The 15,448-nt window shown below is 41.2% G+C and overlaps 1 protein-coding gene across 5 annotated transcripts in view; it reads left to right on the top strand.

Moving 5' to 3' along the window:
* The window catches only part of LOC125440480, a 45,531-nt gene extending 30,480 nt beyond the window's left edge, over nucleotides 1-15,051 (top strand). For 3 of the 5 annotated variants that reach the window (XM_048510308.1, XM_048510309.1, XM_048510311.1), the window contains 2 exons: nucleotides 10,326-10,391; nucleotides 13,690-15,051. In XM_048510308.1, the coding sequence (XP_048366265.1) occupies nucleotides 10,380-10,391; nucleotides 13,690-14,718 (1,041 nt within the window). In that variant the 5' untranslated portion in view covers nucleotides 10,326-10,379 and the 3' untranslated portion in view covers nucleotides 14,719-15,051. Of the gene's footprint in view, nucleotides 1-9,658; nucleotides 9,717-9,829; nucleotides 9,903-10,325; nucleotides 10,392-13,689 lie in introns of those variants that run through there. The other 2 variants (XM_048510307.1, XM_048510310.1) reach the window with 2 other exon arrangements.
* Nucleotides 15,052-15,448: the final 397 nt, after the last annotated feature.

Genomic DNA, 15,448 nt, shown 5'->3' with positions numbered 1-15,448 from the left:
GGAATTAACAGAAACTTTAGAACACTTTTTCTTTACAGTTAATTTTAAAGTACTTGGTTTAGTTGATGTTTATCTGGCAGTTTTATCTGATTCTTCCTCTAGGAGCTGTATGTGTTAGGATATTTATGTTATCAGTACTTATGCCAAGTTCCCTCACTTTGTTAAACAAAGTAGTGGGACTTCATAATCAATGCTGAAATTCAAAGGACACTTTCCTGGAAGTAAGCCCTACTGAATCACATAGGACTTACTTCTGAATAGATTTAGTTAGGATTGCTCCCCAAATCAGCATTATACTGCTCGGAAAATATACAAAACACGAGGCATATTTTTAAAGTAAACTGCAGTTAGGTTTTAAATTATCTTTTAAAGTTATGTTTTAAATTAATATATATCTTACATTAATCATTGAAATAGGGAAGAGAGCTAAAAACAAGGAGAGACCACAATAGAACCATACTTTCCTGTCTAAGCAGCCTTGGATGCAAGCTTGGAGCTCTCAGATAGGGCCTGCCTAACAACAGTGTGAGAATATCCTCTGAATGAATTTGTACAAAACACTAATGAAGACAAACAATCTATTTAAATGTAGCTGGAAAGGCCCCATTCAGATAGCAGCTGGCACGATTGTCCTCCTTCAAAAGATAGACGCCAGTGACAAATAACTGGATTCATGAAAAACAGAGATAACAATGGAGTAAATTCTCATTAGCACTTCTTTTCATCTTTGGCAACTATTATAAACGCATTGTTTAGCATGAGCCACTCAGAGTGGCAAATGCCAAAAGCCAACATTATAATTGAATGCAGATGGGAAGACTCCAAGTCTCGTGCAAAACTTGTAGACTTAAGATTTTTCAATCACAACAAAAAAGAGAACAAAAATTAGGAGTGGCTCCTATGTGGGCTGTTTTAGTTGAAAAGTCTGGGCATTTGTACTGTGATATGAAGGATTTTGATCTGGCTGCCATTAATAGATCATGAGTGTAATCCTGCAATGTCTGAATCAAGCAGAGGATACACAAAAGGGATAAAAGATAGGGCATCAGATGCAGATCTTTTTCCTTTTTTCCCTCGGCAGTAACTGTCCAGTGGTGAAAACTTTTATACAGGAGCTGCTGCTACTAAGTAGTAGAGTGAGTTTGGTTACGCAAATAAATCCTAAGCATTAGTTCCTGTGTTCAGAAGAGACAGCTCTGTCCTTGTACAGTTCACGAGAAACTTTATCTCTCTTACTCCATGATGGCAATGACACTAAAGCAGGGGCAGCAATGGCGTAGTGGCTAAGAGCAGGTGCATTCTTATCTGGAGGAACCGGGTTTGATTCCCAGCTCTGCTGCTTGAGTTGTGGAGGCTTATCTAGGGAATTCAGATTAGCCTGTACACTCCCACACACGCCAGCTGGGTGACCATGGGCTAGTCACAGCTTTTTGGAGCTCTCTCAGCCCCACCCACCTCACAGGGTGTTTGTTGTGAGGGGGGAAGGGCAAGGAGATTGTCAGCCCCTTTGAGTCTCCTATAGGAGAGAAAGGGAGGATATAAATCCAAACTCCTCCTCCTCCTCCCCCCCCCCCATGGCTCCAAAACCAGAGAGGAAGTTTTCAGGACACCCACATCTTGTCATTCTCCACCTGGTTTCCTTCTGATGACTTCTCCCTTTCCTCTGTTTTGATCCAGTCCTTCCATTAGAATCAAGCAGGTTTGGCCCCATGTGAATGGGAAGGTATGGTTTTCTGAACCTCCAGGTCTGCATTCACTGGTGGCACTTGGTTGCCTCTTTGTATGCCTCTACATTTGCACTGGCAGTGAGTCCACAACAGGGGATTATCCCCAGTGAAAGCTGCTTAATATCTATTGTGAATGACAAGACTAGAGGTGTGTATTCAGGTAAGTCAAAGAGAAAAAGAGTTAAAAAAAGACAACACCATTTTAACAGTCTGAAAACTGGAAAAAAGCTGGAAAAAATTGGATTCTAGGGGACTTTTTTGGGTCTATTATACCATATGGGGAATCTTTGCCAGGTTCTGAAGGGGGCAGTTTTTAAGATAAGGGTCCAAATTTGTACGAGTACCAATCTTGCTGGGGGTAATGTGTAGACAGCTGGGGAAGGCAACAGCAAGCCACCCTGTAAACATAGGCTGCCTAGTAAATGTCATATGTGACATCACCCCACGGGTCAGTAATGACCCAGTACTTGTACTGGGGGCTGACTATCTTTACCTATTTATGGGATGGGCCAACATGATGTTACTGAGTATAGTCTTTTGCATACAGAGGCTGCAGTCCTAAGAATGATTTCCTAGAAATAAGCCCCACTGAATAATATGGAGCGTACTTCTGAGATGACCTACTTAGAAGTGCTCCTAAAAGGTCCTAAACTCAATCTCCTATTAAAAAACAACATCGAACCTTCAGACAGTAGGGTTCTAAAACTATCTATCAGAATAGGCAGTACTAAGCCATAGGTGGACCAATGCCCTATTGGCAGCTTCATTTGTTTATATGTATGGACTTCCCTTTTGTTACACAAAAGGCACACTCTAGAAGATCTGAAAAAATCCCCACATCATATGTGCTTTCAGACTTTACTTAGAAGTCCTACTGAATTCACTGGACCTTCTCTTAGGTAAGTCTACATCCAGGGGCGGAGCAAAGGGGAACTGCGCCCGGGGCATGCATGCAACCCGTGCCCCTGCCCGCCATGCCCCTGCCCGCCATGCCCCTGCCCACCACGCCCTTCCATGCCCCTGCACAGGCACGCGCCCAGGACGTCGCACCCCACCTCACCATTGACACTACACCCCTGTCTACATTGGATTGCCGTTAAGAGTGTGGGCAAAAGAACACAGGTATTGTCGGTATGCTGTGTTGAGATTACAAGGCCAGTGCTCATTAATTTTAATGGAAAAGCATGCACAGTTCAGTGATTGCCCAGCTTGAATTTTCCTCAGAAGCCCTATAGAGAAGCACCAGTTTGATTTGTATTGGATCCTACACATTTCTTTGCCTAATTAATTATGTATAACCATAACAGACTAAAACCAACTCAGCAAGAAAGACTTGTAAATATATGTCATTGCATTATTGCTGAATTGGAATAATTATTAACTTGGGTTTGGCTCGTTTTTAGAAAGGTGGTTTGAGGATTGAAAGTGATGAAGAGTCCAGCAGCCCAACAGAGTCCTTCATCAGCCACTTTTTTTTTTAAAAAAGCTGCACCACAGTAACAGTTGGGAGTCTAGGCGGATTGAATTTGTTCAGCTTTTCCAACAAGTAATTTTTCAAGCAGATGCACTCTGGATTCATTTTAATTAGCTCTCTAAAACATCAGGTAGGCAACACTTAACTGATGCTGCTTGCATAAACTTAGGCCAGAGTCATATGTGCATTTTATGTGTGTCTCAGTGTGTGTGTGTGTGTGTGTGTGTGAAGTGCCATCAGGTCACAGCTGGCTTGTGCCAACCCCAGCAAGGGGCTTTTGAGGAAAGGTGGTTTGCCATTTCCTTCCACTACGAAGTCTTCCTGGGTGGTCTCCCTTCCCAGTGCTCACCCTGGTTAACTTCCAAGTTCTGACAAGATTGGGCTATACTGCACCATAACGTACCACTATACCACATAACGTATCACAATTGCATTTTTGGTGGATGCCTTTAAAGTGAAGTCTTCTTAATTGCTTTTTGTATTTCACTTATAATATGTTTATTATTCAATTTTATTTTTTTAGTATTCCTTGTTATCTTTTACGGTATATTTTCTTTTCTTTTGGGCTAATAAAGGAAGTGAAATGAAATGAAGGTACTTTATCACTCAGGAATATTTTGCCACTATGTGTCACTGTGCATTATCTCTGTCATTCCATACCTACTGACACAGATGGAAGAACATACTCTTCTATCTGCTATACAATCCTGGGACTAGACCCACATGCAATTCTATCATTGTAGTTGGTGACAATCTAAAATAATCCAAAATAATCCAAAATAATCCAAATCCAAAATAATTTCTTTCCTTCACTGATTTCCTTCACTGGTGAAATTGACAAGGTTGAAGGACGAAAACATGGTCAGGTTCAGCATGCATTTTAGTACTGGCTAAGCCAGGACTATATCAAGTTAAAAAAACACAATTGACTAGAGCTTGGAAAAATTGCCAGGGCTTTTACCTAAATCTGTCAGTTGCCTGGCAACTCATGCTGCAACTTCCAGTTGCCACACAGAAGATTCAAGCAAAGGAGCCCAGCCTTTCCATGCCTTCAAACAGTGGCAGAAGAGAAACTTGTTGAAATGTAAAAAAGCCATTCCCCAATGATAGGCCGTCACACCCTCCTGGGACCATTCGCATGGATGGTCCCGGTAGGGGAGGGGAAGACGGCACAGTCTGCACGGAGGCTGCGCCGTCCCCCGAACGCCTTACCATCCTCTCCAGCCTTCTGGTGTGTCGCACAGGCCAGGAGACATGCCCCCCCACCCTGCATGACAGGAAAGAGGGGGGGGGGAAATGGCACCTTCCAGCCGCTGCCATTCATACAGCAGCTGTTAGAAGACACTGCAATGCAGCAGCACCTCCCTTGCGAACAGCTCCCTAGGGACGGCATTTTTGCTGTCCCTAGGACGCTATTTATGGCCCGTGCGGAAAGGGACATAGATTGTTATTTAGCAATGTACAGGCCAAAGGACCACAGAACAAGAGCTATGGTAAAGAATAAATGGCTCAGAGGTTGCAGCTGTATTGCAATGTTTCCACATTTTTTAAAAAAGGAAAAAAGAGAAATGACAAGAGAGGAATGATTTTGGAGAATGAGATGAACTAAGTAATTTATGGAAATACCGGCCAGAGTTCAGAAGTTAATGGGTGTGTTTGTCTCTTTCTACTTGCATATCTGAGAAATAGGGGTATGGCTTTGCAAAGTAATCATTAGAATGCATTTTGACTTTGCTAATTGATAACAACATAAACAGTTCTCCTAACATTTGAAGTATTTGACCATTAGAACTCTGACCATTCTGAAAGAGAGATACCATATCAAGAAATCATAGGCCCCTGTAGACACTTGACTGTGCTCTCTCTAGTACAGGGCAAGAAAGGCTAGACATGGCTCCAGGCATCTGTTTCCTCCTTGTCATCCTTCAATATATCCAACCTACTTTTATTCTCCGCCACTGAAGTGAATAGCTGGCCACCTTGCGGCTCTCTGCTGACACAGCCAACCTTTGTGTGTGAGGTATTATAAAATGATATGTGCCTTAATTGGTACTTAGCTGCTGCTACAATAGTGTGTTGTGGTTAATAAATGGTTTTGATTCATAAATCACAGCAGTTATGTGTGTGGTTTGTCTTAGTCCCACTACAATTCTGGAAAGAACCCGGGACACTGTGAATGACTCAGAGGAGTGGTCCATTGTGCCACAAGACAGAGGATTAGAAAGTGCTTCTAAGAGGATGCAGCTGTTCACTGATGACAGAAAAAATGCAGAAAGATGAAAATTTTATTGTAAATCATGTACCTTCCCACATGGCTATAAATATCATTTAAAACGTTTAATAAAAATACTGCATTTCTGTCTCTCACATGTGTATACCAACAGTCAGCTTAAAAGTGCTCAGGTCGGTACATGGATAGGAGACCATCATGGAAGATTCTTCAGAGGAAGGTATTGGCAAACCACCTCTGCTTTTCACTTTCTTCAAAAGCCTCTTGCTGGGTTGCTGTAAGTTGGCGTATGCATATTCTGTGGATATGCAGAAACTCTTAAAAATTATTCACTTATTGATATTGCCAGATATAGGAACAGTGACTGATTTCAGGTGCAAGATGGGAAAATATTGGGACCAGAACAAATTGGGTTCTGCAAGGGGAAATCAACTTTGGACCATGGACTTCTATTAATGTATTTAGCAGAAAGAAGTCTAAAAAAGGGTGCAACTAAGCTATTTACGGCCTTTTTAGATTTGAAGGCAGCCTTTGACACAGTATCCAGAGGATTACTCTGGGAAAAGTTAAAAAGTTTAAACATAGATACCAGACTCCTAATACTGATTAAACAGCTTTATTCTAACACAAGTTGTCAGGTGAAATACTCAAACGAGGGTAATCTAACTGAGAACATTCCTGTGAATCGAGGTGTGAAACAAAGATGTATCTTGGCTCCAAACCTATTTAACATATTTATCAATTATCTGGCAGCAACTCTAGCAGAAACAGATGGCCATAGCCCCAAACTGAATAATGTCCGTATACCTGTATTACTCTACGCGGATGATGCAGTCATTTTGTCACAGACGAGAATTGGTCTTATGCGACTGTTATACAAGTGTGTTGATTATTGTAAAATAAATAAGTCAGAAATCAATTTTGAAAAACCAAAAATAATGGTTTTTTCTAAGTCGTGGAAAAAACAAGTTTGGAAAATAGCTGGAGAAGAGGTTGAACAAGTTAAACAATATAAATATCTAGGGCCTTACTTTTACCCATAATATTTCTTGGAAAGGCCATTACAAAGTAGCATTAACAAAGGCAAACATTAGTGTAAATGCATTATCCAATTTTTTAATGGAAATGGAAATCAATATATACCAGCTGCCATTAATGCGTTCAACCTAAAAGTGGGAACACAGGTGCTTTATGGAGCACCAATTTGGGCACCTAAGGTCACAGATTCATTAAATTCTATACATTCTAAATTTTTACATAAAATTACTATGTATAGAATTGGGTCAAAATACACTGATTTCCCTGGCTTGGTTAAGAACATTTAAGTTCTTGCTTCACATTCATTATAATGCTGAAATGAGTGGTTTCATCAGTTTACTGCTACCTGAATTAAAAAAATTCCAGTTGGCATAAAAAAATAATTAGGAAAATAGACGAAATAGTTCTTTCATTAGACAGACTGCTTATGCCAACATATTTGGAATCATACAACCTCTTAAAAACCACAGTAATTACATGGGATTATGAAAAATTAATAACAGCAGCAAACAAAACATGCTCACCAATAAATTTATCCATTGCAGGTGAGAGAGGTTGTATGTCCCCATATATCCAAATATTAAACGATCCAAATCTGAGATGTGCACTAGCTATGGCCAGATTTAATGTAATTCCATTGGCTATGTTGCAAGGAAGGTATCAAAAGAAATCAGTGGATGAGAGAATTTGCTCATGTGGAGGAGATCAAATTGAAACTTTAGTGCAATCTCTTTTTTATTGTCCTAAAAAGGCCTCCATAAGAAGTAAACATTGGCATCAAGTGTTATCTAAGTCGATTTCGAGTGTGAGGGGCTATCGGATTACCAAAAAATTAACTTTCTTTTAAACAATTCAAATGAAGCTTTCTGTGAAATGGTAGCTAAATTTCTCTTTGATGTAACTAAGGCTTCGGAATGAAATATGGGTATGCAACCTTTGAACATCAGTGAGAGTCTGATTGATTTTATATACGATTATATATTTTAGGCTGTGATTTTGTAATATTTTTGTATGCCAATAAAGGCTTTGCACTGCATTGCATTGCAATAGACTGATTTCACGTATAAGAACATGAGAAGAACTGGATCAGACCAGTGGTCCACTAAGTCCAGCATCTTATTTCACACAGTAGCCAACTTGTTCCTCTAGAGGTTCAATGAGAGCATGTATAAGCCAAGGCTGATGTTATCTCCTGGCACTGGTGTTCAGAGGCCTCTGAATGTTGAAGTTCGCTTTGGTCACATGGAGGTTCCCTTTAGATCCTTTCTTCAATCAAAATGGGAGCTCTGTCCTCAGTTATGATTCCTTGGATTTGAGAGAAGACATTGAGAATAAAACCAATATAAGTTAGTGGTGGGGATCTTTTCAGAATTTCTTCATGTGAGAACATAGTAAACTTTGGCTACATGGGTATGTTGAATAGATTTCTTCAAGCAGCTTCTGTTTTATTATCCTTTGGTCATTCCAAAATGACAGAAACAGCAAAATGAAAAACATGGCATGTCATAAAATATGTAGCAGCTCACTGAAAGGGTTTCCAGAAGTTAATCTCTCCCCTCCAACGGCTTTTCATAAATGGGACTCTGGATATTAAGAATTTTTACAGATATTTGGAACTATCAAATTCAGATTTTGATTCTTTTGGAACTATCTGAATATGGCATTATCCAGTGAATTCCAAATATTTATGAATCCAAACGCACACCCCTAGTTTTAAATAACCAAATAATAAATGAGTGGTTTATGTAGTCTGGAGCTCAGTTGTAATTCTGGAAGATCTCCACCCCCCACCTAGAAATTGGCAACCCTAGCTTCTAGCATACTGAAAGGGAGTTTCCATGCCCAGAAACAACCAACCTCAGAAATGCAGGGGCTAAGAAGTGATACCAGAAGGCCTTGGCTGCTAGGCCTTGTTTATTGATGCTGCAAGGCAATTGACTGGCTGCTGTATGAAGCAGGATATTGGGCTAGATCAGGGGTCTGCAACCTGTGGCTCTCCAGATGTTCATGAACTACAATTCCCATCAGCCCCTGCCAGCATATAAACAACAATTGGCCATGCTGACAGGGGCTGATGGGATTTGTAGTCTATGAACATCTGGAGAGTCGCAGGTTGCAGACCCCTGGGCTAGATGGATCATTGATCCAACAGGTTTCTTAATAGTCGTTAGAAATGCCATTGTGTGCTGTTTATCAAATAGGTAATGCCAAATAGCTATCAAGTACTGTAGAATGCAAATCTGTATTACCTGTCAGCAATCAAATATAGAAAACCTACTGTAACAAATACTGCAAACATCTCCTCTCAAATATTTAGAAATATAAAATATTTTAGTCAAGCACTAAGAAATTCACCAACAGAAAATACATTATATTAGAAAATGCTAATATAATATGCTGACACTAAGGCCACTTCCGCACGGAGGCGGAAGCGGCTGGGTCGGCGCATTTCGCGCTGCGGAGCGCCGTCACCCGACCGACCTGGCGCGTCCCCGGCCCTCCGGCAATCGCTGAGGCCTGGAGACACGCCCCCCGGCCCTGCGCGACTGCTCCAGCGTCGCCTGGCAGGGGGGCGTGTCCCCAGGCCTCGGCGACGCACCGGAGGGCCGGGGACAAGGTAAGTGCAGGTAGGGAGTGGGGGGGGGAAGCGCCTGGGAGTGGGGGGGGGAAGCGCCTTCCAGCCGGCGTTTCCACAACAAGTGCGCTTCCAAGCGCACTGTGGAAACGCCAGCTTTGGGCCGGGCGGGCGGCGCGAGGGCGGCGCGGCTGCTAAGCAGCTGCGCCCCCTGTGCGAATGGCGGCCTGGAGATGGCGTTTTTGCCGTCCCTAGGCCGCCATTAAATGCCCGTGCGGAAACGGCCTAAGTTTCATAGCCTTTATAGTGTCGCTGGACTCCTATAACATCAGGATAGTAGACAAATTGATCAATATGAGGAAGCTGGTTTCACATCATGGCAACCAAGCTGTTTTGTTGTGCATACACAACTTGTCTGATATATTATATTTGTAGGAATGGGAGTGACTCAGTAAATTTTGAGGATTGATGGCTGCTGGGGAACTCCAAATAATTCAACATTGTGAAAATGCCTTATTTGCAGTTTCGTTTTTCATTTTGTTGTCTTTAAAAACGAGGTCAAAGTCTGGCATTTCCTCAGCATATAAACAACTAAACAGTACTGCGCACTCTTCATTGTTTCTGAGGGTTCCGGAGAGTGATAGCAAGAAGAATACTTGAAAGGAGGCAGAAGTAAGCAACTAAAATAACTTTCTCGGAACTCTGATTCAGGCAAATTAAGGATAAATAAGAGCAGCATGTTGTGTTATTTTCCAGCATTTCAGTGTGCTCACTTCCAGTTCAAACTCCTACTCAGGTTGAAACCATAGTGAAGGGCATCTGGAGTGTTTAGTTAATTTGGAATAAGAAGACTGCATGGTAAGAGTTCTGGGAAGCAGCTCGGCTGTTATCTAGGACAGTTTTGGTGTGGACTAGCATTGCTCACTGGAAATTTTGAAATCTTTACAGAGGTTCAGACATGTTATCTCTTGGGATTCTTTCTATTACCACATATTTGTATACCTTGGTGAAATTTCCAGAGGGGCATCAAGAAAATGCTTTTTTTGGTTTCAAATGATAGCACTGAGGAAAAGGCTTGTAATTCTGAATGGAGTTAATAACATCTAAGATGAGAAGCAGACATTCTGAATTTGATTGATTATCCTCAGGAATGGGGCTATTGAATGAAAATGGTCTGGTGGTTGTGCATTTCCCTGTTCCTGAGAGGTAAAGGTAAATGGAACAGATGTGGTTTTACAGCTGTGCTTGCCAGATGGTGACTGCTATTTTATTCCCTTACAGAGGCTGAGATAGCATCAAGGGGCTTCTCAAAGTGTGGCTCTCCTGCACTGGAAAATGGTGCCTAAGGTATTTTTAAAGAACATTAAACCGTTAACTTACTAGGAAGCATATGTAATGTAATAATGGAGACTTGTGAAGTTCAGGACATGATTTCTGTAGTGAATTTGCCTGATTCAGTGACTGCTGATTCAAGTTGAGGAATTAAAGTGCTCCCAGCAAAATCTGTATCAACATCACAACCTACAGTGCAATATTAGTGTGTGTGCAAAGGAACTGAATTAAGATTCATAAAAACTTTCTGTGCTAAACATTTGATATGCCAAATGATATTTTGTTAAATTACATGGTGGTTTTACGGTGTAATCCCATACATATAAGTGTGCATATAATTCAGGAAGAGAAACACTGCAAGAACAAGAGAGAATGAAGGTTTTAAAGAAAGAACCATGTTCATAGTTCCCTTTTAATTCAAAGAATGCTGATTTAGTAGGTGCTAGTTCATTTATATAGCAAATTGGATCCATTTACACCATGGGTCGACTTGAAAGTCTGCCCTCCTGTTAATTTGTGACCTCTCAACCCTGAAAATGGATGAATCATGGCTTTTCCTAACCTAAGCCAAAAAGCAGGTCTTTGTTCAGACTACCCCATAGTGCAATCTAGGTTTAAAAGTTTCAGTGCTGCCACTGGACCAGGAGTGCCTTTGTGCTACAAAATTCACACTACTCTAATTGGAAGGCCTTTGTAAACATTTGTCTTGTCCCTTTTCCCAGATGTATTGATATGCTGCTTTTATTGATTCTTATAGTTTTTATCCTTCCAAGTATCTTGAATAGTTCCCTCTACAATGCCAAGATATCCTACAAATGTTCTTCAGAAAGCTATGAGATAGGAAATGTAATATGACAAGTTTATTTGCTGCAAATGGAGCAGCAGAGGCGTAGGAGGTTAAGAGCTCTTGTATCTAATCTGGAGGAACCGGGTTTGATTCCCAGCTCTGCCGCCTGAGCTGTGGAGGCTTATCTGGGGAATTCAGATTAGCCTGTACACTCCCACACACGCCAGCTGGGTGACCTTGGGCGAGTCACAGCTTCTCAGAGCTCTCTCAGCCCCACCTACCTCACAGGGTGTTTGTTGTGAGGGGGGGGAAGGGCAAGGAGATTGTAAGCCCCTTTGAGTCTCCTGCAGGAGAGAAAGGGGAGATATAAATCCAAACTCCTCCTCCTCCTCCTCCTCCTCCTCCAAAGCAGTTCCCTTTCTGCCCAGTATATTCGTGAAGGTAGACTTTAGTTAGCCAGTTCTGTTTTGGATATGTTTATAACATCATTGCAAAACAAACCAATTAATATTAACAGTCATATGGATCTCTTCTAAAACAACAGGATAAAATTCATGCCAAATCACCCGTTTTAAAACAGCAACCCATTCAGCCTGCATATCAATTCAAGCCAAAACAAAATACTTTCCTTTGATCTACCCAGAGGCAGAGATGCTGGAGGGAGGCTCTGAATTTTATTAGCAGAGTGGTTGGATTGAACTTCTTTTCTTGGAAGAAGCTCAGGACCTAATTACATGATAAATTCTTTACCAATCAGCCCCAATTCCTGTTGATCTGATTTGCACTGGGAGTCAAAACTTAATTCTCAGGTACATGGGGGCCAATTTGGATCAGGATAATAGCCCACCGGGAAAGTGGAGCTTATGTCTTTCCCCCTGTTCACATCCTACCTTGAAACAACCTGCTGTTATCCCCGATGAGGAACTTGTGTGAACTGATGGACTACACACAGACTGATGTAAACATGTATGTTTTCCCAGTGGGAAACATTATTTTAACATTATTTTAAGTTGGAAAAATAACCTGATGAGAGAAAGCTTCAGCCCCCTTTCCTGATGTGCCATTCATTCATTCATTCATTCATTCATTCATTCATTCATTCATTCATTCATTCATTCATTCATTCATTCATTCATTCATTCCAATTATATTCCACTTTTCTCTCCAATGGGGACATATAGTGGCTTACATTGTTCTGCTCCCCTCTATTTTATCCTTATAACAACTCTGTGAGATTCATTAGGCTGAGATTGTGAGTGGTCAAACGTCATCCAGCAAGCTGCCATGGCAAAGTGAGGATTTGAATTTTGTTCTCCCATATCCTGCTCTGACACTGTAATTGCTTCCCCACACTACACCCCTGGTCCCAATCTGAATCAGTCTTTTGTGAATCCGGGAGTTGAGGGTCTGGGGAACAGGGATATGAGAGGCCATTGATGATGATATGACACCCCTTTCAAATTTTCTGCAGAAATGACATCACACCATTGGCCTAATGACAATGCTTTTTGTTTATTTTTCTCCTGTTGCTGAAGTAGGAGCCAGGGGTGGAGAATCCTCCACTCTTGGTGGGAAGATGGCTGCCCTGTCAGAACTCCTATCTGATCAACAGGATATAGGACCAATTCATAAACAATGTATCAGACTCAGGCAATAAGAAGGTGTTCAGATAAGCTGAGAGCAGAAGAAAATGACATATAAAACCTACCACAATCAGACTGAAGAGGCCAGCTCCAAACTGTCAAAAATATGGGCAAAGTTGTTGAAAAACATCAACAAAATCCCAGGAAAATAAGGACATTATCCCCAGCTGCATGAAGATAAACGAGTGTCAGGCTGTGGACAGGGCATTCAGTTATCTTTGTGTTGTGTGCAAAAGACCCATATAGGTCCAAAGAAGTGCGAGTTCAAATAAAAAAAGTTGCCCAACAAAGGACTGCACAAAAATAAAGAACATGGCAAACAACCCAGCTATGGTGCAGTACCAGTTGGATGCATGTTGGCTTTCAGCCACTCAAACACACACTATTTTTGACCAGCACAGATTCTGCCTTGGTAGTCTTAAAGAGTCACAGCTGGATAAAAGTATTGTAATTGTAGATGTAGTAAAACCATCAAGTTGTGGTTCAAATCGTGCCATCTGACAGGCATTTGTAAGCATGCCCAAATTATGTTCAGACGACTAAGAACTTTAACAAAAATCTTGCTATCATTCTAGCGTTCAATATTGTTCAGATTGATAATGAAAATGCTCTTCATGGGGTTGCAGACCAGTAGATGTATAACTGTGAATATACTTGCTATTTACCTTACTTTTCTATACAGTGTGTTCTTTGGTTTAGATTGCCTTTATTCTGTTTTTAAAGGCTCAAAGGGAGGTCACAGAATAATATAAAAAAACACATCACAACAGATTGTATGATTGTATGAACATGCAGCAAGGAGAAGAGCATTAAGGATGGAAAGATATGACAGGGATGAGATATATTTTGGGGATCCTAGTTAACAGAACATTTTGCATTGCAGGGTTTAAAGAAGATGCTGAGTACTCTCGGGGCTCTGCTTTTGTTCTCTTCTGCTGTCACATCCACCACCTCCCATTTTGTTATTCATTACACAAGTTCTGGTGGAATATGCCAAAATGCTTGCGGGTATCATGGCTATGACTACACCTGGTGTAACCAAAGTGGGGGTAATGGAAAAAAATGGGACTACTGTTCACTGGAAAAAGGATTAGGAGCTTCAGGCCAACCCTGTTCCTCATCCTGTGCACACTGGGGGGCTTCCTACCGCAGCTGCTACTTTGACAATGGTAAGTGGCACTACTGTGGATTGATAGTCCAGCGGGAGCACCTTGAATATTCCCAGGAAAACAACTTGTGTTTAGATAACTGCAGACTAGATGCAACTGTAGGTTATTTCCAGTGTAGCACACCCTATGGTCTTCAGCGCTGTTCTCCGTTCCATGATATAACTCCCACAGGTTTGCCTTGCCACTCTAATTACCGGTGTGCCAAATATGGGTACAGTGTATACCGATGCCATACAGATGATAGTGAAGACAAATGGGATCACTGTGGGCAAAAGCACATGAATGCGTGTGGTGTGTGGATCCACCTTGAGAACAGAACTTCCCTGGTGGAGATGTGCACACTTCCTTATTCCCACAAGAAGAGCAAAATCATTTTCCACAGAGAGAGGCGAAAGGACCTGTTCCCCTTTGTCAAGGAGCATGTCAAAATGGCTGTACATTTAATTGATGCAATCTCTTCCACCACAAGCTTCCATGACTCTATGGATCTGGAACCTGTGCACTTCTACAAGCAAGAAAGCATCTTCTGTAAGGGACTCAATTATACCAACCTGGAATTGTGGGTAAACATTTCTAACTCCACCTCTGTGCCCATTGCTCATGTCATCTTCCCAGACATCCTGAAAACTGTTGAAGTCTTGCGTTTAGCATTTTACACAAGCCTTCACAGCACTTTCTATCAACCGGCTTATACTATTGTTGTTTCTGTTGGTGAACCAATGTTATGTCCCCCTGACCTGTGATTTTCCAAGTTCTTTATGCTCATCAGTTTTGCAGAGTTGTTTTTATACAATGCCATCCCTGCAGTGTTAACTTAGGGACATTCTTACTTCCTTTTTCTTATTGCAGTATTACAGTTGTATAAATCTTGCTGTTCGTTCGCATAGGCCAAATCTGAGATGACTTCTGATAGCAGAGAAATTAGTAACTATTGCCAGTAACCTTATTTGTACTCAGAAAAGAGCATACCATATACATAATAAACTGTTGGGGTTTTTTTGGGGGGGAGGGGTAAGTGGGTCGGGGCTACACTTTGTAATCTGAGAGAATAAAAATATGGCATTTATGAAATTAATAAAACCTACCATTATTGCTTATGGGAAATTATTATTAAAGACCTGTGTCTAATGATATATGTATGACTCAACTGGATCACCTGTTTTAATGACAAGAATTGACATTTCATACTTTTGATGCTTTTCTAAAACTGGTTGATTCCTCATATCATTTCTGGATGTGGCTTTTACAGGTCCAATCAAAAGTGTGTATCTACCTGGAGAATAAGCTACAAGTACCTGGTTTCCTCAGGGAGGTGGGAATAACAGATAAACTATTTAAGGCCTGCAGTACAGATATGCCTACAATTTGTGTGTGAATACAAATGGGCCTAGTAGTTACTTATATAATGAACTGTAGGCTATGTAGACAAGCACATTTATTCCCTTTGCTTCTTGACTTTTTAGTTGGCTTTGA

Source organism: Sphaerodactylus townsendi, linkage group LG11 (assembly GCF_021028975.2).
Source record: "Sphaerodactylus townsendi isolate TG3544 linkage group LG11, MPM_Stown_v2.3, whole genome shotgun sequence".
NCBI lineage: Eukaryota > Metazoa > Chordata > Lepidosauria > Squamata > Sphaerodactylidae > Sphaerodactylus > Sphaerodactylus townsendi.
The sequence above is the reverse complement of the archived record's forward strand: the minus strand, read 5'-3'. Positions and strand labels throughout refer to the sequence as shown.